This window comes from Neltuma alba, unplaced genomic scaffold, assembly GCF_004799145.2.
Source record: "Neltuma alba isolate B1F8T4 unplaced genomic scaffold, ASM479914v2 tig00010147_pilon, whole genome shotgun sequence".
NCBI classification, from domain to species: Eukaryota; Viridiplantae; Streptophyta; class Magnoliopsida; order Fabales; family Fabaceae; genus Neltuma; species Neltuma alba.
Window position 1 is genome coordinate 1 of NW_021635094.1, and position 25,879 is coordinate 25,879.

A 25,879-nucleotide genomic window follows, 5' to 3' on the forward strand; every position below is an offset into this window, starting at 1 on the left:
AAAAAAAATTCTTTTCCGACATCGCTAGATAAATCGAATCTGAACGAAGCAGAAGGAAAAATGATGCTTAAAAGGGCAGTGTGGGAAGGAAATTCACATAGCATCAAGCCCACGTAATAAATTTGGCCGAAAATACCCCCAAGAATGATTGTCACCTAAATTAACGAATAAATATGTGATCGGCTTATTGCAAATTCTTAAATTCGTCTGGTTGGCGTTTAGTGCCCTCCCAAGACGGGAACATATGCAATGGTAGCCAAGTGGCAAACAGTGAGAGAGGTATGTATAAATATATATTATATATACAAATAAAATACACCCGCCAGAAACTCTATTTTAGGAAACCATCTCGTTCAACATGTTTATCCAAAATGGTTTTATGAAACATTAATCAACAAAAGATAACGTAAGCACTACATATACGTTCCTTGCATTTATAAATAATAAACTCAACATCTCTATCAATCCATTTATTCCCCGAATAACTATCAATAGTCAATAAATTTTAACATAACGATACATCAATATATTAAAAAAACATATAACTGAAAAAAAAAAAATATTTGAAAAAGAATCCAATAGGTACAAAAGAATGACTCCCTTTCACAAGCCATTTTGGTCAATTGGTAAGATTAACTTGAGTTTTATTTCCTTCATGAGCTTTTAAAGCAGCTACAAGAAGGAGATTTTGAGACCAAGTCCGCTCACTTTTAACTGCCACATGCTAACAGCTGTACCTCTATTTCCATTTGTGGAGAAGTTTTGATAAACAAAGCCAAGACGCTTCTTGCAGTCTGTGGTTAAATGATAAACTAGAGCTGAAATAATGTCAAAAGTAAATTTGTGGACATCAGGTTTCACAGCCATCCGTAGAAGCATGGCTGTCCACTCATCTGGCGCCAGCCTAATCACCTCATTAAAGTACTGAAAGCCTTTTCCAATCCTATTGAGAACAATTCGCTCCTGCATGGACAAGAATGTTACATTCCAACATATTGACACCTCACTTGCAAAGTCGGACGGAAAGTGCAAACATCTATGGCACAAATACGCTCAAAGGCAGATAAACATAAGGGCCGTCATAGTCTCATTCTTCCTTTTAAGATTTTCTCTACTGTAAAATGCTTTACCCCTCTATAAGATATTGATTAACGTATTCATAGATTTACATGTGTTTTACATCTAGCAGCGTACAATTCAAACTTTAAAGCTTATGCCAGAAGCCTTCCTTTAGTGATTACTACTATAAAAGTCATTTTAAGCAGGGCATCAAGCAATGCTGTAGTTAAAAAAAAAAAAAAAAAAAAATCCATGATTGATGTGTTCAGCGAGACAAACTTCAATATTACCTCAAATAGCAATCTGCTTTTGCCCTGAGGCGTCTCCTTTAACAAATGATCAATGATCTCATCTTGCAGGAATAAATCAGCCGCTTCTATTATGTCTCGAAGAAGGAAAAGACGCACTCTCAGACCCTTGTCCGATAAAAGGAACAATAAAAGATCTTCAGTGGCATCAACAACAGAATGCATGTCAAAGTATTTCCAACCAAAAGGACTTGAAGACTTCTCAGAACTAGGGTCTTCAGTTGACTCAGAAGCCTGCTCAGATATTGCTGCTATCTGAAAATTGAATCCGCACAAAATTTAGACCAATATTACATAACATGAAAACTATGCCCGAGAGTATTTAAACTTGAGTGGAGCAATAGATGGGTGCAAAATTTGCGATCCTCCCAAAACATTACTAGCATGGGCCTGCGCTTTCAGCCTCAAGAAGTCATGCTTACACATTCTTGAGGGAGCGTGACATAATCAACGTGCAAAATTTTTATCTGATTTTAACTAGGCAGCATGTAACAAGTGAACATTAAGCTCATTGTGCACAGGTTCTATAAGTAGCTCTAAAGAAAATATAGACCATTGCCCATGCAACATCTTAACCACAAACCCCTGCAGAAAAGGTAAGGCAGGGGAGGGTGGGGAGGGAGGACTGATTGCAGAAAAGCAAATTCAGCTAAATGATTGCTGATCAGACCATGCAATTTAAGAGATATAGTCATTCATATACCCAAGGAAAACCAGAGCAGCGTAAAGGCAACCACACAGATTTGGTTATGCCACCCATGTAGGGTTCCAAACTTCCAAATCCAAGGGCAAGTGAAAAAAAGGGTTCATCAAGATGTAAAACTTAAAAGAGTAGTGTTACATGAGATGATTAGATTATGATGAAGCAAATAGCAAGTAGCGCAATCTAGAGAGGTAGACACACGCACGTGCACGCACAGACAGAGAGAGGGAAAGAGATATACCAAGCGCTCTAGTCGATTCCACCGAATAGCTCCATTGTTACAAATGAGAAGTTGCCTCAAAATTCTTCTCATATCAGGACTTGGGTCTGCAATCAGTCTCCCAATGACAAATGGATATGCGCTCTCAATGACTTTGAAATCAGGATCCAGAACTTTTGCTGTGCCCTCAAGTGATCCCAATGCTCTTATCACTAGAGCATAGTCTGGTGGGAGGGAGAAGTTAAATTCATACATAACATCATAAAGTTGGTTCATAATTCCCTGAAATCCAAGGTGAGAATGAAAATTGAGAAATTGAGTACCACAATTCCGATACTTGAGCTTCGTAGAGGAACCAAACCAAAATATTAAATATGTGATAGTTACATTATTATATCTCATCAGCAACAAGATTAAACGAAATGAAATGACAAGGCTAAGGTGACAATTTACGTTTTGCATTTTCAGGAAGAAATCACCACAAACCCCAGAAGGAGGAGGAGGAAGGAAAAGCACAGGGAAGAACCTGGAAATCTCGTGATTGACTGGTTCGATCAGCAAAGGATGCTTTCAAAGTATCAGAAACTGCGTATACATCAACTGCTTCAGGAATGAATCCCAAAGAAAGAAAGTCATTTGCCAAACCCAGAGAATCACGATTAACAAAGTGCACAAGCTGAAAGAAAGAAAATCTTATTAAAGCAGGAAATTGCCAGAAAAATTCTCTCATCTGTGGCGGGGTGAGGGCAAATAATGATGAGAAACTGAAGGAAAACAAGTCTTATCCCACTAAAGGTTAAGAAAATGCATACAAAACAAATGACAGAGGAAAAAAGATTGGAAAAAAAAAAAAGCATACCGAAGAAAATTCCATCCAAGAGAATATGATTTACTAGATGATCAAATTCCAGTGAGAAAAAAAAAAATCATATTTCAGAAACTATGACTTAAGAAATAAGAGATCGATATCTTCCATGAAAAAGTGATGCTAAATATGTAGTTTTTCAATTACACACAAGAGCTCACAAAACAGTCAATATCTAACTCGTTCTTCAGAGTCTTCTTGATCACCACCGCATACATCAAGACAACGTTGAAATCTCACATAAACCATCCACGTTAAAACATAAAAGGCTAAATGATAGAGTCCAATATCAGGGGCAGTTTACAAATTAGTTATTTTCAGTTATTTGTAATCTTCAATTTTAGGTGGTTATATTCAGTTATCCTTTGAGACTATTACAGTGGGATTATTTAAATATTAGTTATTGTCAGTTATTGATAATCCTTATCCTAGAATGTAGGAGGTTATTAGGAAGTTACTAGTCAGTTATTCTCAGTTATGTTTTCAGCCTATTTAAATCTATTGTACGATGACATTAGGTGTGAATGAAGTATATTATTCAGGAATTATTCAGGAATTTCCATCTTCTTCTCTCCTAGGATTTCAGATACTGATTCTAGGCTCTCTCTCTCTCTCTCTCTCTCTATAACACACATCTCTCTCCTACCTTCTCATCTCTTCTCTCCCCTCTCTTCCCTTCTATCTCCCCATTCTTATTCTCTCTTTTGCAGAATCTAACATTTTGGTATCAGAGCCCAAACTTTCTGGACCTGTTGGGATATTATGGTGAACACACGCCAATCAAACACTAACAATGTGCCTCTCCTGCCAAATCCTAACCCCTCTCACAGTGTGTCTACACCCACCAATTCTTCTGACCTTCCCTCTACAGAACTGCTTTCCCAACAACTATCAGCCATTATGGCCAAATTAAATAATTTAGATACAGAAATGACTACTTTGAAGCAACAGAAGTCATTTCAAGCACCTAAAGGAAACCAAAGCCATAGTGGGAAACAGATTCATGAAGTTGATGATGAAGAACATGACAACCTTTGGTGGAAAAAGAATCCTTCTAAACGCCCACACTCTAAAGTAGAATTTCCTAAGTTTGAAGGAGGTGATCCTAGAGGCTGGGTTATGAAGGCAGAAAAATATTTCAGGTATTATCAAACACCTGAAGACCTTAAAGTTGATGTGGCAGCCATGAACTTAGAAGGTGATGCACTAGATGTTTTTACATGGGTTTCTTCTGGAAGATCTATCAATTATTGGGATGACTTGATTCAAATTTTTCAAGAGCACTTTGGCCCTGCTGAATTTCAGAATCCTGATGTGTACCTTTGTAGCATCAAAAAATTGGGTTCCGTGCAAGAATATAGGCAGGAATTTGTTAGAAGGTCTTCAAGAGTGCATGGATGGCCTGAGCATTGCTTATTAGGTGTTTTCATCAATGGTTTAAAGGAAGAACTGCAGTCAGATGTTAAAATTCAGAAACCCCGAACTGTTTACAAGGCTGCAAGCTTGGCTCTTGAATTTGAAGCCAAGTTACAAAATCAGAATGTGAGTCGTTATGGACAGCGATCTGGAGTTACATGTGGCAGTGAGAGCAGTGTCAATTTCAAGGAAGATAAAGACGCCAACATTCCCAGGCTGTGTTCAAACTCTGCTCTTGTGAACGCACCAGTTGTTATGTCAAGTTTCAACACCCAAAAGCAACTATTACCAACTACTACTGGAACTTCCCAAAGAATGACCCACAACGCAACAATTTCAGACCATGATAGGAAGTTTTTTAGAGACAAAAGGCTGTGTTTTAAGTGTGGAGATAAATTTGTCCCTGGGCATAAGTGCCAACCTGCTTCTCTCAAACTCATGGAGATTACCGAGGAAGTGGAAGACCCTCATCTAAGAGCCCCAGATTCGAACCCATCATTAAAAGCTACCCAATTTCCCACATTTTGCCTTGAGGACAAGGCGTATTTCCTAGGGGAGAGTAATGATAGAGTCCAATATCAGGGGCAGTTTACAAATTAGTTATTTTCAGTTATTTGTAATCTTCAATTTTAGGTGGTTATATTCAGTTATCCTTTGAGACTATTACAGTGGGATTATTTAAATATTAGTTATTGTCAGTTATTGATAATCCTTATCCTAGAATGTAGGAGGTTATTAGGAAGTTACTAGTCAGTTATTCTCAGTTATGTTTTCAGCCTATTTAAATCTATTGTACGATGACATTAGGTGTGAATGAAGTATATTATTCAGGAATTATTCAGGAATTTCCATCTTCTTCTCTCCTAGGATTTTAGATACTGATTCTAGGCTCTCTCTCTCTCTCTCTCTCTCTATAACACACATCTCTCTCCTACCTTCTCATCTCTTCTCTCCCCTCTCTTCCCTTCTATCTCCCATTCTTATTCTCTCTTTTGCAGAATCTAACACTAAAACCCCAGAGTAACATAATTTAACACATCTCACGGAGAGATAATAGAAAGCTGTGTCAACTGAAAATGTCTAATATGAATGCAATTGAACCTCTTCAACCATATTTATTGGCAAGAATAAGCTAAAATTTATTAAGGACCAATCAATTTAAGTCCTACACAAAGTAAATATCATCCATCAACCATCAAACAAATATTTCTCACCATTTGAATAAGTCCAATCCGGTAATGCCTAGGAATATCCCCCATCATTCCAAAGTCAAAATATGCCAGTGACCCATCATCGATTGCCACCAGGTTTCCTGGATGTGGATCAGCATGGAAATATCCAACCTCAAGCAGTTGCATCAAAGAGCAGTACAATCCCTACAAAACCCCATGGAAGACGGAGGGCACAACAATTGGCAATCTTTAGTTTTAAGTGTTTACATAAAGAAATGGCATGTAATAGATATATCATATATGTAAAGAGACAAAGCATGTATCCAAGATCAATTTTGTCCTTTATACCTGGTCAATGAGTTCTCTTTTGTTCAAGGAAACATTCTTTAGGCGTGTTTCATCAGTAAGCTTAATTCCATCTATCCACTCCATTGTCAGCACAGTAGTACGTGTATAGTCCCAATATATTTTTGGAACTTTGATGCGTTTCATTTCTTTAAGCCTACTTTTATTTATTCCTCCAGCTTTGTAACCATGTTCATTACCACCTGTTGAAAAGTCACCAAGCTAAATCCAATGCTAAATCTCGAATGAAGGCATTAAGAACCCATATAAGCTTGAACAATGTCAATCATTTGACCAAAATAAAAAGTTTAATTCATAGATTAACCTATACTATTTAAGGAGCATAGGTTAATCTATACTTGAAATTCAAACTTAATAATTATCAGCCCACCAATTAAGCAAAGATCTTCCTTTGTATATTGCTCACAAGCATTTGCTTTTCTGTGGGAAGTGGGACTCCAAAATTGAGCATCAACAGACGCATAACATTCAGAATGATTTAAAAGTAGAATTTTTGGACTCAAACATCTGGTTAATAATACAACGCTAAAGTGATCACCATAGAAAGTAGTGATCAGCACTTTCAGAACCTAAGCATTAACTTACTTGCTTGGAGGCTGTAAAGAGAAGCAAAACGCTCAGCATTTTTTCCTTCTAGGACATAATCGATTTCATCAAACATGTGCCTGACCTGTGGCAATGGTTTTCAGCGATTGTTGTCTAACACAAATTCAATTTAAACAAACGAGGGTCTAGATAGGAGTTGGGTGATAATAAGTTATATTTAGAAGTGGAATTTTAATGTTGGTTTTGATAAGTGAAAACATGTCATACAAAAGCAACCAAGATGTCTGAGTACTCTGGAGTGAAGGTACTCACTATCTCATTCACTGCTACAATAAGATCTCTACGAGCCTTGGCAAATCGCTTTAGTTGACCACCAATCATATGGAACAACAAGGCATCGAGGGTTAATGAAAGTGACATACCAGGTCTCTGTACTTTTACAGCCACTAGCTCTCCAGAATGCAGGTGAGCTGCAACACTTGAAAGTAACAACAGTAAACACTTAATTTTCCTGAAGCATGTAAATCCTTCTCTAGATACTGAAACGAACTTTCAACGAGCAAAGGGAGTATTAACTATAATCAGAACAAACTCCCAATCATTTCAAAAAAGCTAACCTTTATAAACTTGCCCTAAGGATGCTGCTGCAATAGGCTCTGGGCTAATGTCACTAAAGATCTCGGAAACAGGGGCACCTAGCTGGGTTTCTATAGATCTAATGGCAATATGAGTTGAAAATGGGGGTATTTGATCCTGACATGAAAAAGAAATTAATAAGGCTTAGTCAGTGCCAGACAAGCTGACACAATAGAGTGGCATGAAAAAAAGGATGTGCAGCAATCAAATAGATTCTTTCAAGTATAAATGAAGAGGCCTGTGTACCTGTAGCTTAGCAAGTTCTTGGCAGTATATAGTTGGTAGTATGTCAGGCCTCGTGCTCAAAGCCTGGCCAAGCTGTAACAGTAAGAAGATTCAAAATAAAGAACTGTCCTTAGAGTATATTGAAATCTAAGATAACAGAATTGTTTATCCTGGTTTCACTAAGTATGGTCTCAATAGATGAAGCTGGAAAAATGGAAACAAAGAGAAAATCATCTTTTCGTGGTTGGTTTTTCCTTGCATTTACTCCAGAAGCCAACAAATCTTATATCTACAATTTGCATTTTTGCAGCACTGTTCATGGTACGAAAAGCCACGGGCTCTCATTGTCCACAAAACAAACTTGTACTCACACACACAATTGCCTTTCAATCCTTGGACTCCACAAATATTTCATCCTTAAACCCTCCAAGAAAACCCTACTTAATGAATTTCTAAGCCTTCTTCTGTGCAGCATGAGAATTATAGAAAATAAATGTTCATCCAGTGGAGGCCAAGAGAAATAGTGAGTGGCATAACTGAGAGCAACCATGAATTGCATACAAAATTGCCACAAAGACATTGACTTGGGAGAAAAGAAATTGCGATGCAATTGAAATGCAATGCTTCTTCTGACTATGATTTGCTAACTTCATCAGCTATTTGCATCACAAGATTCAGGTGCCGTCACTCGTTTTCAGATAGAAGTGAAGCAAGCCTAGCAGTACTGGCCCATTAAGCATGTTCCTAGCATGGATAGTGTTTCACAAAGAATGGCTACATGCTTATTGAAGAGTATACAACTTTTATTTGTTTAGTATTTTTTTTTTTAAAATTATTCATCTATTACTTTATTTGTGGTCTTTGCCTGCAAAATGATCACAAGGCCAAACAACAAATATCTTGAGTTCATAAACACTTTCATTTTGCTATTTTGCCCATTGATCGTGTTCGCATATCCAGTGTGTGAAAAACTGGTGCCCTTGGCAAATTTAAGTATTTTCCCACTTTTTAAGAACAACAAAATGAATGGACAAATGATGAATCAGAGTCAGTATAGAATTAGGAAATAACATGTACAAGAAACTTGCCTTAACGTAGAAGGGACCCAAGCGTATTAGAGTTTTGCGAAACTGCAAAAAATTGTACAGAAATCACTGTTCATCCCACTCAGTCACTTCTCCCCCCAACAGATATAAACCAATGAGTCCGTACACTGTTGCTGGGGGGGAAGGTCAATGGAATACAACTGAAAATCAAAGTAAAAGGGAACTAATTTTATGCCATCTCCCAAAATCAAAAGTATAAGCAAATGTGCCAGGGGTTTGATAACACATGTGAATGTGATGGTAAGATCCATAATTACAGTAGACGGCGCAAATGCAATGCAAAGTTTTGATATAGAAAATAAATTACCTTGATTGCACGCTTTTCTATGTCTTGAACAAAAAGCTGCCAAAATGCTAGCCTGAACACATGAAATGAAATAATAGCTGCCCTGTACAAAGCCAGAAATGGGCCAAAACGATAGACAGTGGAGAAAGTTTTGGAGCCATAAGTTCCAAGAGCAAGCCCAAATTCACTTTCTAATGATTCTCTCCTAAGCTTTGCATACTCAGCAGATGGCTTGTCCCCATGCACACTGGTGAAGCCAGTGGAATACCTGCACCAATATCCCCAAGCTCAGGTGCAACAACCCCGGAAGAAGACTCCAAGGAACGAGACATTTGAAACCATAACATATGAGGGACAAAAGAATTTTGCACTAATCTGATTCAAGGTAGCAATCCACTCACAAATTTTGATGCAACAAGCAAGATGGCAACCAGCCAACATCTGATCTCCTCGCAGCCTCAATGTGCTTAAGACATCCGAGTGGCATGCATTTGCGTAAAATGACTTCAGTTGCACTCATGTGCTGTAACTCTGCAAGATAGGTGCTCCCATAATGAGATAACCGCACTAAAAAACAGTTTAGATGAAGAAACAATAGTACTCAATGGCTAATACCACAATAACGCATTTCTCCAACAGATGAAAAACTCAGCTCTCACACATCATCCAGCAAATTCACAGACTACCAAAACAACATCTTTCCCTATCAGTTAACAAATAAACAGTCGAGGTACCGCTACTCCTAAATATTTCGATTGAAACACCTCTTAAAATCGCTTAAACATGAAATTAACGTAAACTAGAGCCAACGGCAACAACAGAACATTCCAATTGCAGAAATCACGCAGACAAAGTCTAGTTTGTAAAATATAGTGATGATAAAAGGAAAGTACATAATAAACAAGCAACTACGTTAGAAAATCAAACCTAACCTAAAAATCAGCTACGTTAACACGTAACAATGCAAGGTACCCTGATCAACCGATCAACTTTTACACTAAATTCGCACAGAATGGGGAGCATTAGATGAAGCTAAAATTGTCAGGAAAGTATCTAGCGGTATATACTTCTGGAGAGAACCAAGGCGCCACGGCGACGGTAGATAGTCGCAAAGGTGAAGGCATTCCTCATTGACCGATGAGAAAATCTTCGACGGAAGTTCAGTTAGAGCAGATTTCGCAGAAGTGACGCATGGAAGAAATCTGAACACAAACTGTTTGAAACAATGCGCAGCACAAACCAGTAAGCCAACACAAATAGGAAGCCCGGGCGGCCTGACATTGATATGGCGCGAACAGCGCTATGCCTCTGTGCGCCTTGAAGGAAGGGCGAGAGAGAGGTAGTTGCTTGCGAAGCTGTAACTTGAGCGCTCATCAAACTGACACGTCCCGAGTTTAGGAGGCACTTGGCAACATTGATGGGCACGAACCGCCCTGGACGAATGACCGATGGTTGAGCCTTTTGGTGATTGCAGCTCCCGGTTATACGACTTGCCCTCACAGAGCCAATTAAAAATGTCAAAGCTTTCAAATATTTTTTTTTTTAAAAAAAGGCGTAACTCCTTATAATTTAATTCAATTTCAAATGAGGTCATTATATTTTGTGTCCGTTTGGATTAGCGATTAGAAAAGTAGCTTATTGAAAAAGTAACTTATGGATAAGTGAAGTTGGGTAAAAGTTAAATTGTGTTTGAATTGGAGTTTAAAAAAGCTAGTTTGCAAAAGTAAGATTGATAAAAAGTTGTTTGGATTATGGTTGAGTAAAAGTAAGTCTGATTGTAAAATGACCAAAATGAGTATGAGTTTTAATAAATAACGAAACATGATAAAAAAATTTGTATAATATAATGAATTTAAATTAATTTAATATGAAGAAGTGAAATTTAACAGGTGATTTAAAATTTAAAATTTTAAAAATAAAAAAAAATATTTTAAAAATGAAGCTCCTTGGACGGCAAAGTAATGAGCCTTTACGTTAATCTGAGAGGGGTCATGGGTGATGAAAGCTTGATAAAAAAAAAAAGAGTAAATAGGGAATAATGATAGAAGTGGGAGAACAACAAAGGAGGAAATAAAAAAAAAGGACCCTCTGACAGCAACGAAAATTGTGGGAGAGCTGAGGTGAAAAAAACGAAGAAAGTTGAAATGAGAAAATATGGCAGAAGTGAGAGAAAAGAAGCTCTGGTAGAATATAAGCTTTTCAATAAGCTATAAAATTCAGCCTGAGAGACAACGTACGTTTGCTGGCTTAAATTTCATAAGCTCCTTTTTTTTTTAAGCCCAACCAAACAGCATGATTTTTCCAATCGGACTTACACTACAAATAAGCTACTTTTAAGCCCCTCAAAAGCCCTGTCAAACGGACCCTTTATAATGCATGAGTATTAAAACAATATAGAATGAAATGAAGGAAAAAAGTAGAAAACAATGTATATGTTAAAAATACAACGGCTTAAAAATATAAATTTCCTAGGAAAATCGAACTGCAACGTTTTTTTCTTTTTAGGAAAAAAGGTCGCATTTTTTTGGACAAAAAGAAAAAGATTGCAATTTTATTTCAACAGAAACACGGCGCAAGTATCTTTTGCCGCCTATTTAAGTAACACGTAGGGGGTGTTTGGTATTCTCAAAACCGTGGTTTCAAAAGCACTTTTCCGCAAAACGAGGTAACCTCCTCCACATATTTACTTCATAATCCGTAAAAACACTTCTAAAACTATGGTTTGGTTTCTATCCAAACAGCCCTGTAATCTTCTAATGGTAAGAAACCCTCGGTAAAATGTTCGCAGTTCGCACTTTTACTTGGCGGGGTTCAGTTGGGGCCTTGGGTTTTTGAGTTTTACGTTACTGAGAAGTGAGAAGAATTTCCGGAAGGGTAAAAGGCAATTAGGCAAGAAATCGATGCCTGTCCTGTAACTGTAAGTGACATACGAAACAGTGGTTTCACCCTGATAGAGCTTTTTATTGCGTCCTATTTCTGTCTGTGACGTTTACAACTTTCTTCAACAATGGCAAACGAGCAGCAGACATTGCGACCATGGTTCCTCGACCTAGTACCTTTTTTGGTGGTTGTCTTAATAGCAGCTCATGTCCTCGCTTTGGTACTCATTCACTCGTCGATCTTCTTCCTTTAATGTTATCTTTTGCTTTTCTTTATCTCGTATTGCCAGAAACTGGTGATCTTTTTTTTTTTTTAATTATTTACTCTTGTGATTTTAGGTATACTGGATTTACAGATTAGCAACTGAGAGACAACCGCAGCGGAGAAAGGCTCACTAGGAACAGATTGATCTGTTAAGCATTGAAGCCGAAGGTTGGTGAACCCTAATTGATCTGCTGGAAATTTTAATCAGTCATCGAGCTATGATTTTTCTAACCATTGTCAATAGATAGCGAAATAATCCATGATTCTGTAGTCATTGCTCAAAGTACTTGTAACTTGAAGTGCTGGAATTGGACTGGTTTGAAGTTGAAATCCATAATGACGAGTTTATGTGTTGGTTTCATCATATGATTAAGCACACCTTATATTATCGGGATTTTGATCAATAGTTCATGTGGATAAAAGTCTGAATTGAGCAATTCATTGATTCTGACTTAGTTATCTTAAGTTCTTGACTTTAGTTGTATGCCAAATTCAAACTAATATAATGCTCTGCAAAAGTTTGTCTGGGTGTATTTTGCTGTCACTATAATCTTACCAATGGCATACAGAAATTGCTGATTCATTGGGGCACTGTGTGAAACTGCTCGGAATCATGTTATACTGTACGTACAAGCATGTTGGGAGCAGTTGGAATTTATTATTCTAACATTAGGATCCATCACTTGCCTATGTGCCCAATGGTTTTAGTTTTCACTAGAATCTAATGATACGGCTTTAAAGTCGTTGAGATCGTAAGTTAGTGATTCCTCTGTCTCAGCTATTTTATACTGGGCTGTCACTGTCAGACTTAAAGATGAATGTGTTTATATGAAATGATATGAAACATGCATGACTGAACAGGAAACCCCAAAGCAATAGGTAGGGTGAAAGATATAAACAATTTTGAAATATGATTGAATATTACTGAGTTCTCTGTAGAGTTAGTTTAACTCTGGGTAATATCTGCTGGTTGGATGCTGCACAAAATTCTTAAGTTGGTTGTGTTTCACTATTTTGCCATAAGGAAATAGTTTGCTTGGAAAATTAGGTTAAGCTGCAATCAACTTCATTTTTTATGCTGCCTCGTTGCTGTTGTATTACTTTTTATTTGTATTTTTTCTGTACCTGGGAAGAGCTACTGGTTTCAGGATGAAAACCTACTTAATATACATTAATATATATTCTACCGCACTGTTCAATTGTGCCGTTTCCAGTATCCTATTATCTTCCATCCTAGCTTTTAAGAAACTTTTCTTTTATCACATTGAACTCCTATGATCATTCATGATCTGTAGACTTTGGCTTAACAAGTCATACTCTCTGTTTTCTTCATGCTCCATTGAAACTAATTGAACTTCTGTGTTCCGAGGCAGTGGTGGTTTCTTTCTTTGCGCAGTCCTCTCTTTGGAATTTTCTTTTCTTGCACTTTGAAATCCTCTCTACCTTATTTGTTTCTACGGTGGCAATGGAAACAAAATCCGGTGGAGAATTGTTTGGGAATAGGGATATATGAGAATAGCCATTGAATGTGAGCTAAGCAAAAGAAAAAAGAAAAAACGTGAATATTAACAAAGTTATTCAATGATGGCAGCAAGTATGTAAACAAAGTCGAAGATGACTAAATAGTGTGTTTTTGTCCAACCTTGTATAATAATGTGGAACAACATAACATCAGCCGATGAAAATTTGTTGATGAATGGTGGAGATTCAGTAAGGTTCACTGGGTAAGTTTCCTTCAAAATTTAGAGAATTTCTATTCAAGTTACATCTGGGCACAAATAGAACTTGAATGCTGATGAAAGTTTCTATTTTTTATTGTCTGCTGCGAATAGTTAATAGGGAATGTGATATTACAATGTTCACTCAACCCCTCATATCAATTGTTATTCTAATGGGATTGATTGTTAACGCATGGTATTGTGTTTCCCCCCAAAGTAAGCGTTACCAAAAAAGTGACGACTCAAAAGTTATCTGCTGACACCTTCACCTTCCTTTCATCATCCACCACCTTCCAACAGTGAGGTGGGGGTTGAACAAAGTTATTGAAACTTATTACACTATCTTTAGTAAATCTAGCCAAAGAATGAGCACAGGAGTTAGCTTTTCTATGCATAAGATTCACTGGCTGTGTTTTTTATAGTGCTTGTTCAAGGTCAGATTTTTCCCCATGCAGTTATCGTATTTTCCTGCACACTGATTAGAAAATGAAAATGAAAGGTCATAAGATATTCACAAGTGACTTAATGTGATTTTTCAACACAATTCAAGTATATATTGAAACTATAATGCTGGTATCTGATGGAAACTAAGGTTTTGCCACCTCAATAACTAGCTTTAGGGGGCAGGTTTCCATCTTACTTATGAGTGTTGGATACCCCAATCTCATATTGAGTTATATGAGAATTGAGACACTTTATGGGGCATTTTAAGTGGATTGTTTTCCTTCTCTTCAATAGCTGGCTCTTGAAAGATGGTTCCTCATATCATTTTTGTAATCATCAGTATCCTACAAGTTATGGTCTTCTGAAGCATGCAACAAAATTGCTGTCATTATTTATGAGAAATAATAATTTCCCTTCTGATTCTAGTTGTCTTTTTAAGAAAATAAGAAGGTCAAAAGATCTTTCAGCATTCATTGCCTGTATGACTTACATTAGAGCATAGAGTGTCTACTAAATTATGCAGCTAAAAACGGGACACAATGTGTAAATCCTGTGGCAATTTTTTTACTTGTTAACTGGATTTTATGCAACTAAATTATTGCAGTGATCCAAGTTTACCTTGAAGGAAATTTGGCTGCGGACATTACAAAATCGGCATAACAGATCTTGAGGGGTTATTTGGATCATCCTGTCCTAGGTCTCTGAACATCATTGCTATTTCATCTGTATGGAACTGGTGTTAGCGAGGGCTAAAACGGTCGACTGCTTTGTGGTGTGTCTAGGATTCAGTTATGGATTCTAGTTTGGTCTATGTGGCCAGTGGGCGTGCTTGAGTTATATTTGTCCCCGTTTGCTGTCATGTAAATGAAACATTTTTTAGGCAATGAAGTTTTCTTTCCGTTTGGCCAAGAAAAATTACATCAATGGATTCAGTTGTCAGGCAATTGCAATGGTGACATCACTGAGGTGCTATTCGTTTGGCATATAAGAACACAGATAAAAAGATCCCAAAAAGATTTCTTCTACGCGGTACTTCCTTCTAGTGAAGCATCGCGCAAGTTCCCATATTCACAAAATAAGCAGTCTTATGTTGGACTCCTAGTGCTCTCTTTTCTTCTTACTGAGAAAAATTGTATGCACCAACCAGGGCGAGCTTTTGCTGTTCCACTCTCAAGTTCCATCCATGTGCATTGCTGGTACACACAATACTTACTTGGAGGTGCATTATTGAGTTGGGCTGCACGTGCCCAGGTGTTTCCTTTCATTTGAAAAAAATGCCAAATCCAAAATATAGAAAACATATGCAGAAGTTAGGAGCCGTCATGGGGGTAAGATACAGAGAAACAAGAAAGACAGGAAGGCGAAAGGGGAGGAGCATCATGGAATGACTGGAGAGTTCAAGAAGCCCGTCTGAAGGGTTTAGGAACTTTTTATTGTCCGCACTTGTGGATTTCTTTGATCCTTGTCTTTGTGTGTCGCTGTCGGAATCGTGGACGATGACATCTATGTAAGTGCGGTTTGCCGTCTGCGCTCTCATGTCACCTCAATGTAATGGTTAATTGACGTCGCTATCACAAGCGTTGAGAAAACAACATGCTACCTGTTTTAACTTGCCTTTGCCGACATGTTTGCGTCAAAAATCTCCAGCTTCCTCTTGTCTTCTTCTCCTGCCATTTTCTGGCCCAAGTCACCCAAGCGGATGCTTCTGCATTTATAAGTGTAACTTAGCCTATGTTTGGATGGAGGGAAATTAGGAGGGAAATTAGGAGAAGGTAAACTCCCAAAAATAATAATTCTTTTTACTATGTTTGGGAGTTTTTCTTCCTAGTATTCCTTTCCTTTATGTTCCTCCCTCTTTTACCTTCATCCAGGCGCAGCTTTATCGGTATGGAGGCTTGATATTTCAATTTAAAGTGTGGGTGGCGCTTGTGTTCATATGGATTTGAATCCCCTCGGTTGGAACATCAGATCGTGATCTAATGATATTGAGTAAAAAGTTAAAAATTTATTTTTTTTAAAAAAAAGAACATTGGTATTTGCCTCAACACTATTAGATTACAATATGATTGTTAGCATCTCCCAGACGAAGTTCAGTTGAAAAAAATACTTGTATGAAATTGGTTCAGATTGTGAAAACAAGAAAGGGCTGTGTAGTTTTACATGTTTAGGCTATTTTCATGAACATGTTTTGATCAGGGTGGCCCATGTAAATATGAAGTGATGTTTATGGACAATGAATACATGCGGATATATATATATATATATATATATCCATCCCTTTTTAACTATGAATATATACATATACTGAAATTTTAATAAAGTAGAAATACATTCATGAGTAATATTGGAAACTTTGATCGAACATTTTACCCTATGTTTAGTACAAGGAAAGTGGAGGAAAAGGGAGAAGAGGAAAAATTTTAATGCACTTGATTTTAGAAATTGAAAAAGTGAGGTTAAAAGCTTTTAATTAATTTGTATTAATCTTTTATTTTACAACTTCTCTCTGTTAAAATTTCAAAACCCCATTTCTTCAATTTTTAAAATGAAGCTCATTAAAATTTTTCATCCCCTCTCTTCCATTTCTTTCATACCAAACCAACCATTAGTTATTCAAAATTTAATGTCAATGCCATAAATGACTAATTTCATCCCTTTCCATCTGTAGTGTTGAAGTTAGTTTTTTTTTTTTTTCTCGTGGGGCTGAGGGAACAATGTCGATTGTACATTATTATAAATTCCAAATTTAACATTAAAATTCATCAATTCGGTTGCAGTGGTGTGAAGAGATAGGAAGATATTGGAATTGATTGAACTGGGTTGGCCCGAAAAGGTTGTGTGAAAAATGATGATAATGATGGTCATACCGAAAGTAGACAAAATTTTTGTTCTCAATTTTCTGCTGGGATAAGCATGATATATATTAATATAAAACTAGTTTAACATTTAATTTAGCCTTAAATATAAAAATCAATCTATTTTATTTTTTATATTTATTTATTTTTTCTAAGATAATATTTATTGTAGTTATGTATATTAAATGTTTCATCAAATAGTAGTTATGACTAATACATATGATTAGCAAGTATATTTTAGGATATACAACATTTATTTATTACAAATAATTGATTTAACTAATTTTTTTAATCTATTCAAATTAATCAATTAATTCTTGTATTAAAAATAAAAAAAGGTAGTATTTGCTATTTGCTGACGTGCGGTGGTATCCCACTATCCCATATGAAATGTTCAGATATAATGTAGAAGGTTTACATTCTTTTATTTTGTGTTCAAAATATTTTTTAAAAATATTGAAAATCAAACAAGTATGTTTATTTCATATTTCATTCCATTTCAAATAAAGACATCAGAGTTATAAAAATGAATTACAATTTAAACTGACTAATTTTGATTTAAATATTAGAGATACATAGAGAATTCAAGGACGAAAAATTTATGGGAATTGTCTTCATGTATATAATTGTATAGGCATCATTGAATATATGTGTGGAGAGGGAGCTACAACATTATTTGCCGCAACCCACAACCACAGAAATCTATTCATATCATGATAGTAGTACTTTTTAATTTAGGGGAAAAAGAACTTTTTAAGAATATCATTAAAACATTTTGTATTTGATATATCTGATATATTTAGATATGTATCAAATCCAAACAAGGGAATTCTAAATTTGAAAGTAAATTAATAATATTAACAATATAATTTAATTATAAAATAAATCGTGCTACAATGATTTCATTGGTATAAAATACTTCAAGCATATCAATTTGTGTTCCAAAAATTTTTTCTCGCATATATCAATAATTTTTTTAATTTGATTTTTATCAATAAATTACTTTTCTGACAACAAGATCATTTTGTAAATATTGAACGTATAATTTCACATGCAACTTTTGATACAACAAAAGTAGGTCTGATCATATATTTCTTTCCAACTAGATCTAATATTTTTAATATATTATCGAGGAAACTGAATCGGTTAATTATTGTAATTATCTATATTTTTTGGTCACCACATTTATTCAAAATTTAATCAAGCAGTGTTGGATTTTCAAGCTGTTAGGCCATATCCCAATATTTTTAAATTCAATTTTTAATCCATAAAGCAACTATTATTACTCCATAATCTGGATCCCGCCAGCGCGTTTCAGGGCTACCAAAAATAGCTGGCGGGTTCGGACGGCATAATAGAGGCCTTTTTTGGAAAGAGAAAATAAACAGAAAAGAAAGAGAGAGAAAAACGTGTATTTGGGAGGGGCATTTTGGTAGTTTCACTGAAACGCGAGGGTGTCTTTATTCTCATGCTTCCTGCTTCAATATTAAACACATCTCTCACACGCACACACTCCTATCTTCAAAGGGAGTTCTGTGTGGAGTGGAGACTGGTGCAAGCGTTCTCGTCCCCGGATTGAAGACTCATTTTTGTATAAAAAATCCATTCATGTGCCCCAAGAAGAATAATTGCCGGAGCTCCGGCTCCGATGCCTCTCCCGCCAGGTCCGACGATTCCGCATCCGCGGTTGACTGGATTTCCGAGGCAATCGCTGGCGGATCTCTACGCCGCGTCGACATGCACCATGGAACTAACGGCTGGGCGTCACCGCCCGGCGACCTTTTCTTTCTCCGTTCCAAAAACTACCTAACAAAAAGACAGAAGGCTCCTGCCGGAGACTATCTGCTTTCTCCTGCAGGTATGGATTGGCTCAAATCTAATACTAAGCTCGATAATGTGCTCGGCCGTCCCGATAACCGTGTGTCGCATGCACTCCGGATAGCCCAAGATCAAGGAAGATCGTTGAAGAGCTTTATCTTTGCCGTGAATCTTCAAGTGCCTGGTAAGGATTATCACAGCGCAGTGTTCTATTTCGCTACGGAAGATCCAGTTCCTTCCGGCTCACTTCTTTATCGATTCATCAATGGCGATGACGCCTTCAGAAATCAGCGGTTTAAATTGGTGAACCGGATCGTGAAGGGACCGTGGATTGTGAAGAAGGCGGTTGGAAATTATAGTGCCTGTTTGTTAGGTAAGGCTTTAACATGCAATTATCACAGAGGGCCAAATTATTTAGAAATCGACATCGATATTGGAAGCTCGGCAATCGCGAACGCTATTTTGCATCTCGCATTGGGATATGTAACGAGCGTCACTATCGACATGGGCTTTCTAGTGGAATCGCAAACGGAGGATGAATTGCCGGAGAGATTAATAGGTGCCGTCAGAGTTTGTCAGATGGAGATGTCATCGGCCAGGGTCGTTACAGATAATACTCCGCCGTTAGCGCGTGCGATCGGGCTGTCGAAGGTGAATCACGATAAATCAGCTGACGATGGAGAAGGGGTAAATGCCTAGTTAGGGCTAAAATAATTTATTTAACTCGGAAGGTTTTTTTTTTTTAAATTATTTTTCTTGTTTCTGTAATGTATTTTTTTTTGTCTCTCTTTCCGGGACTGGTCACTTGGGAATATCAGATAATAACCGAATATAATTTCGGTGTTCATAAAATTCCATTTTACGCGTTGGCAGTCTTCATGTGTGAAAGCATAGAATTCCACAGAATCAGCACCATATGGTGATATCCATGAAAAAGGTTGAGAATGGAATTTTTGTTAGCTGACACTGAATTAAAGAAAAGTTAGACTGAAAACAGAACAAGGCAGGCAAAAGGAATCTGATCATCTGTGTGTTATCTTCTTGCTTTTTGGTTGAGCTTAGTGTGTAATGTAGTCTTCTGTGTAGGAAAAGAATCACACTTTTTTTCTTGAATTAGTTCATGATCTAGAAGAAGAGCAGGAAGCGGAATCAAACTCGTCACCTTCCACTGGGAATCACACTTTTTTTAAATAACGGGAGATATAAGCCGCATGGCAACGCAGGAATCTTTTCCGCTTTGGGTACGCTGAAAAGGGGGTCGGCGTCAAAAACTTGTCCTGCTACTCCTATATTACTACAGATTTTTTCCCTTGAAAAAACAGGTAATATGGAAAGACAGAGGAGAGCGGTAGTAAAAGTGAAGCAAGTACTATTATAAGAATAGAGTACTGTGAGAAGCGATTTGCCCTGCATCACTAAATTGCAATCTATACCTTTTTTTTTAAAAAAAAAAAAATCAAATACAGTGTGTGGAATTGATTCTTCTTATAGATTGTTTGGTGAGGGAACAGTCATGTTGATACAGACTGTCGCTATGGCTTCGAAGCATTAAATAGATATGATTTAAAGAATTGTGTGACTCACTGCCTTGCGTCACAAAAAGATTCCATTACACGGACCCCCACTTGAGCCCCAAAGTAAATTACCCAGAGAGGCTAGTGGGGGTCGGTACCGAATAGCGCTCTCGTTGAGATATTGGGAGCTGTGACCCCTTATGGCCTTTTTGGACACCCATGATATGACCCCGTCGCTGTATGCGGCTTATCTGATCTTTCCATACAAAGAAACAAACGCCATCGCTGATCTCATTCTTGGATTTTCTGGTCGCTCACCTCATATCCCTCGTGCCCTAAATTCATTTATCTCCGGTGACACTTCTCTCCTTCTGCTTCTCTTATCTTTAAATTTTAATTAATTTGCTCTCAGAAAACTCTGAATTATGAGTAATGATTATTACGTATGCCGAGTAAAATCGTGTTAGTGGCTACAGTTGTGTGTTTGATTATTTTGTTCAAAAATTAAATACAATGCTCTTAGTAATTTTTCAGATGAAAAAATAATATAAATTTTTAATCCCTCTTGCTGAGCTGTAATATTGGGGTTTGGCGATAGTAAAAGGACCACGACCCCGTGGTGACAGGTGGTGGCCACCCTTGGAGTAGGGCGCATTGGAATTTGGAAGTCAAAACAGCCGACCCCCCGCCTCCCACGCCTTTTCTTTTGAATTTTAATTTTAATTTATATATAATTAAATAACGCAGGCGCACATGATCCTCCCCCCGGCATTTCTCACGAAACAAATAACGAAGGCTGTTAATTCTGTAAAGAAGATTTCTGTGTCTTCCATTGGTCACTGTCTCTGATCTCAGCAGTTTATTCAAAAGTATTAGGGAACAAGCTAAGATAATTTATTTAGGAAGAAACTGTTTCATTATAAGCCTATTCAGTGTGTAAACATCTCCAAATGTTCCTGATTTCACTTCACCTCATATACCTGCTCATGGCTCAATAGTTAAGTAATCTTAATATTCGGTGTCTCCTATATTATATCAACACAATATTCATCTATGTTTAAAAATTTATGAAGAATCTCACTCTTGATAAACCATTAAAAGAACATTTAAATTTCAACTTCCCATGCAATTATAAAAGGATGCTACGATTTCGTTTAAATTTTCTTTTCTCTAAAAAAACTTAAAGGTGAGGGTGAGGTGTCGCTAACCAAGCTTTTTAATGAAATTTTACGCTCTAAGAATATACCGGATGAGTGGAGGAGAAACATTTTAGTTTCTATTTACAAGAATAAAGGAGACATTCAAAACTGTGCAAGCTACAGAAGGATAAAACTTATAAGTTATACAATGAAGTTGTGGGAAAAAGCGATGAAATTATAGGTTGAGGCTAGAGACTTCTATTTCAGAAAACCAATTTGGATTTATGTCAGGGAGATCCACTTCGGAAGCAATCTATTTACTAAGAGGGTTAATGGAAAGATATAGAAGTAAAAGAAAGGATTTACATATAGTCTTTATTGACCTGGAAAAGACTTACGATCGTGTGCCAAGAGAAGTAATGTGGAAGGCTTTGGAAAAAAAAAGGTGTACGGGTTGCTTATATCAAAGCCATACAAGATATGTATGAGGGGGTAACTACCAGTGTAAGGACGCCTGGAGGTGAGACAAAGGACTTCCCTATTCAGATTGGCCTACATCAGGGATCCTTTTTGAGTCCGTACTTGTTTAACATTGTTCTGAATGTTCTAACTGAACCTATTCAAGAAAGAATCCCTAAATCCATGCTTTTCGCGGATGATATAGTTCTCATGGCGGAATCAAAAGAAGAGATTAACCCTAGATTGGAGTTATGGAAAAGGATGTTGGAGTCGAAAGGTTTCCGCTTGAGCAGGAACAAAACAGAATATATGCATTGTGATTTTGAGGGGAGGCAAGGCAATGGGGATTTAGAGGTGAAGATGGGGGAACAAATCATTCCTCAAGTATCAAAGTTTAAATACCTAGGATGTATTATACAGCAGGATGGGAAAATTGATGGAGACGTTTCTCATAGAATACAAACTGGCTGGTTAAAGTAGAGGAAAGCTACCGGAGTTATTTGGGATAAGAAGATACCTGAGAAACTTAAAGGAAAATTTTATTGGACTGCTATAAGACCGGCTATGTTGTATGGTAGTGAATGTTGGGTAATAAAGGGAAAACAAGAGTACAAAGTTGGGGTAGCAGAAATGAGGATGTTGAGATGGATGTGTGGTCATAGAAGAAAAGATAGGATTCGAAATGAAAATATCAGAGCAAGAGTCAGTGTGGCACCTATCCAAGAGAAAATGGTTGAAAATCGCTTAAGATGGTTTGGACATGTGCAGAGAAAGCTATTGGAGGTCTCGGTGAGGAGGGTGGATCAGACAAGATGGAGTCCTATAAAAAAGAACAGAGGAAGACCAAGAAGAACGCTTAATGAGGTCATTGAACGAGACCTCCTAGTCAACAACATATCTAAGAACTGGGTTGTTGACAGAGCACGATGGCGTCGTGTGATTCATGTAGCCGACCCCACCTAGTGGGATAAGGCTTGTTGTTGTTATAAAAAAACTTAAATCAATCCCTAATAGGCACATAATATATGTAAAAGTAACAGAACTGAAAATTCATTTGTTTTGTTAATTAAGGGATCATTATTTCTAATTGTAATTTATAAAATACGAGATAAGTATGTAAAAAAAATATCTTAATTTATATGAAATGTATTTATAAGTACTAAGTGATACCAAACAAACACTAAATCGTGCTCCTAATTTTTTTTCACACTAGTGCATACTGCATAGATTCATTTCTTGGCCGCAAAAGAAGCATGCAGAGTTTTTTCTTTTGGGCGAGGCATAAATCAAGATGTGAGTTGAACCACTCATTGCTCAATTATGTAGGCACACGAATGATTGAAATTGTCAATATTCCTATATATATATATATATATATTTTCTCCACAAACTGGTATGTTTTGAGAGGAAGAAGAAAAGGCAAAAACGGGAGCAAAGGAGCTTATTTCGCTGTCAATTATCGAATAATGGTGCAATTTGGTTAAGTAGGAGCCTCTTCCAGCGATTTAATTTCCTTCATTATGCCAACCTGTTTGAACCAGTCTGCTTTACAAAAAAAAGTGTTTGGGAATGTTTAAAAGTGTTTTTAAAAAAGACTTTTCTGTAAAACGAGACAAACTCTTGCACATATTTACTTTACTTCGTAAACCGTAAAAAGCATTTTTAAAACCATGGTTTGGTTTACATTCAAACATATATAAAATCAAATGTCAACCCTTTTAATTATATAATCAAGCATCATAATTTGTTTCAAAAACATTCAGGGCATCAGAGCAAGCGATGTTAACTTGTTTTAATCAACGTGGGTCGTCGAATGTACAGTAAAAATCAAATTTGCAAGATCACATTCATTCAAGATTTATGTGGTAGTAACTTGGTTTAGTTGAGGGGGACGTGACAGTAAACGAAATACTCTCTCAGTTCTAAATATAAGATCTTTATACTAGTATGTATAAGGGTCTTATATTTAAGACTCTTGTACTAGCATGTATAAGAGTCTTATATTTAGAACAGGAGGAGTATTATTCACATTATCAATTGCTATTAATTCATTAGCCTAATTAATAATTACCAAACTAAATCAATGCTGCCCATGCGGATTTCTTCTCCCAGTTTCGATCTAATACCTTCCCCCCCCCCCCAATCACATCAGCAAACACCAACAAACCACAGATTAAAAGATACTACATCCGATCCTAATTATAAGAGTTAGTTGACTAAGTAAAGAAATTAAAAAGTAAGTTGAGTTTATATTTGTTCTAAATAGGTGTTATCTTTCCTAAAATATCCTTGCTAATCAAGTATATTGGTTAAAACTACCATTGTTAGAAAGACTACTTTAAAAAAAAAAATAAATATGAGAAATAAAGTAGATTGTGATCTTATATTTAAAATTAAAATAAAAATTAAATAAAATTTTATACTAAAGACGCACATGTTTATTCAGTTCAGTTCATTCGGATTTGTACATTTCCAAGAGCAAATGCCCACGCGCAAGCATTACCATGTCATGCATATTTCTTTTTTTTTTTTTTTCTTTTTGGCCTTTTTATATTATACAATTAAACGCAGGTACGCTTGTAAACGTGTGTGGAACTCGGGAACTCATTCGAATATGGTGAGTAGCGTTGCCACTGTAACTACTAAATTATGTACTCCCTCCGTTTCTTATTATAAGAGACGAATAACCGAATTACGTTGATAAAAAAAACAGTTAAAATTAGTTAAGAACAATGAATGTGTAAAAAGTATATTTTTTTTTCCAAAAATACCTCATTAATAAGGAGGAGAGAGCATGAGAGAGAACAATAGTAAATTTTTAAAAGAAAGAGAAGTGGGAAGGAGAGAGAGTGTGAGTTAGAGACAATAAATATGGGTAAAATAGGAAATCAACACAAAAAAGTAGAGACAACTTTTAAGTGTCTCTTATATTTAGGAACATGCTATAAGCATCAAATGTCTCTTATAATAAGGAACGGAGGGAGTACTATTTTTTTCAATTTTAATATAAAAACTAATTAGCTAATTTGAATAGATTAAAAAATTAGTTATATTAGTTATTTGTAATAAATAAATATTATCTTTTCTAAAATATCCATACTAATCAAGTATATTAGCTAAAATTATCATACTACAAACAAAGACTATCTTGAAAAAAAAAAGACTAAATATAAAAAATAAGGTAGATTGAAATCTTATTTTAGAATCAAAATAAAAATCAAATTAGCTCTCGTATTAAGGAGTGAAGGTAGTATATGTTAATTCTTTTTCAAATTATATTTCTTATTTCAACATACAAAGAAATTAACTTATTAAAAATTACTCCACTCAATATTTTAGAGCCTAATTTTAGTTTCATTCTAACACGCATTCATTTGCTTAAATGATTTTCTTTGTTAAATTCACCCAAAATAAAATTTACTTTTTCATATTTTTGTCTGTGAAGTTGAATTAAATTAAATTCATTTTTTATTTGTAAATAAATGAAAATTTATTAGCAAAATATTAAAAGATAGCCAGCCACCCATTAATTATGACAATAGACACAGCTCAATTGCCCGCAACTTAAAGCCGGCCAACTGAATGAACTCAAGCGTCCAGCAACGAGTCTTCTAATGAAAGTAAGATACGGTTTCCATGGGAGTCATAAACTTACAAACATCAGTCTTCTTAAAATTCAAAAAAACAAAAAATAGAGCTCGCTGCTTTTGGGTAGTGGAGGAGATTCTACAGACACTAAAAATGAATATTAAGTTTGAAACTTTGAGGAATTGGGAACGTACTAGCGTACATTCATTTACTGTTCACCGTAGTCGAATGGAAGGACCCTCCTCTGAGACATCAACTACTTCTTCAATTTCAACTTCCTTGGCCTCGTACT

At 36.3% G+C, this 25,879-nt stretch overlaps 2 protein-coding genes and 1 long non-coding RNA gene across 7 annotated transcripts; 2 read left to right on the forward strand and 1 right to left on the reverse strand.

Moving 5' to 3' along the window:
* Window positions 1-402: 402 nt before the first annotated feature.
* LOC114754465 (uncharacterized protein slr1919) lies at window positions 403-10,350 on the reverse strand. 5 transcript variants are annotated; one of them, XM_028943220.1, is made up of 14 exons: window positions 10,149-10,350; window positions 9,310-9,439; window positions 8,930-9,176; window positions 8,605-8,646; window positions 7,538-7,609; window positions 7,273-7,408; window positions 6,968-7,125; window positions 6,695-6,779; window positions 6,092-6,291; window positions 5,786-5,947; window positions 2,817-2,966; window positions 2,312-2,572; window positions 1,350-1,622; window positions 403-963 (listed from the first exon to the last, which is right to left on the reverse strand). In XM_028943220.1, exons 2-14 carry the CDS (start codon window positions 9,426-9,428, stop codon window positions 673-675), a joined length of 2,196 nt encoding a protein of 731 aa, XP_028799053.1. In that variant the 5' UTR covers window positions 9,429-9,439; window positions 10,149-10,350; the 3' UTR covers window positions 403-672. The 5 variants fall into 5 exon arrangements, with proteins under 5 accessions (XP_028799053.1, XP_028799051.1, XP_028799054.1 ...); XM_028943218.1 differs by having other exon boundaries at window positions 9,976-10,350; XM_028943221.1 differs by lacking the exon at window positions 10,149-10,350 and adding an exon at window positions 9,841-9,965.
* A 1,395-nt stretch (window positions 10,351-11,745) lies between these two features.
* On the forward strand, window positions 11,746-15,129 carry LOC114754468 (uncharacterized). The gene is made up of 3 exons (XR_003741187.1): window positions 11,746-12,008; window positions 12,127-12,220; window positions 14,819-15,129. It is a non-coding gene; the product is annotated as an uncharacterized LOC114754468 (long non-coding RNA).
* A 3,452-nt stretch (window positions 15,130-18,581) lies between these two features.
* Window positions 18,582-19,759, forward strand: LOC114754467 (protein ENHANCED DISEASE RESISTANCE 2-like). Its single transcript, XM_028943223.1, has one exon. The coding sequence runs from the start codon at window positions 18,678-18,680 to the stop codon at window positions 19,584-19,586; it is 909 nt and encodes a 302-aa protein (XP_028799056.1). The 5' UTR covers window positions 18,582-18,677; the 3' UTR covers window positions 19,587-19,759.
* The last annotated feature ends 6,120 nt before the right edge of the window (window positions 19,760-25,879 follow it).

What these genes read in the sequence shown, in the direction of transcription:
- LOC114754465 (XM_028943218.1), bottom strand. Translation starts at nt 10,039, where the DNA reads ATGAGGAATGCCTTCACCTTTGCGACTATCTACCGTCGCCGTGGCGCC. An exon ending in AAAGAGAACTCATTGACCAG is followed by an intron (nt 5,948 to 6,091) that starts GTATAAAGGACA and finishes GGGGTTTTGTAG; the next exon opens with GGATTGTACTGCTCTTTGAT. An exon ending in GGATTGGACTTATTCAAATG is followed by an intron (nt 2,967 to 5,785) that starts GTGAGAAATATT and finishes TCTTTCTTTCAG; the next exon opens with CTTGTGCACTTTGTTAATCG.
- LOC114754467 (XM_028943223.1), top strand. Translation starts at nt 18,678, where the DNA reads ATGTGCCCCAAGAAGAATAATTGCCGGAGCTCCGGCTCCGATGCCTCT.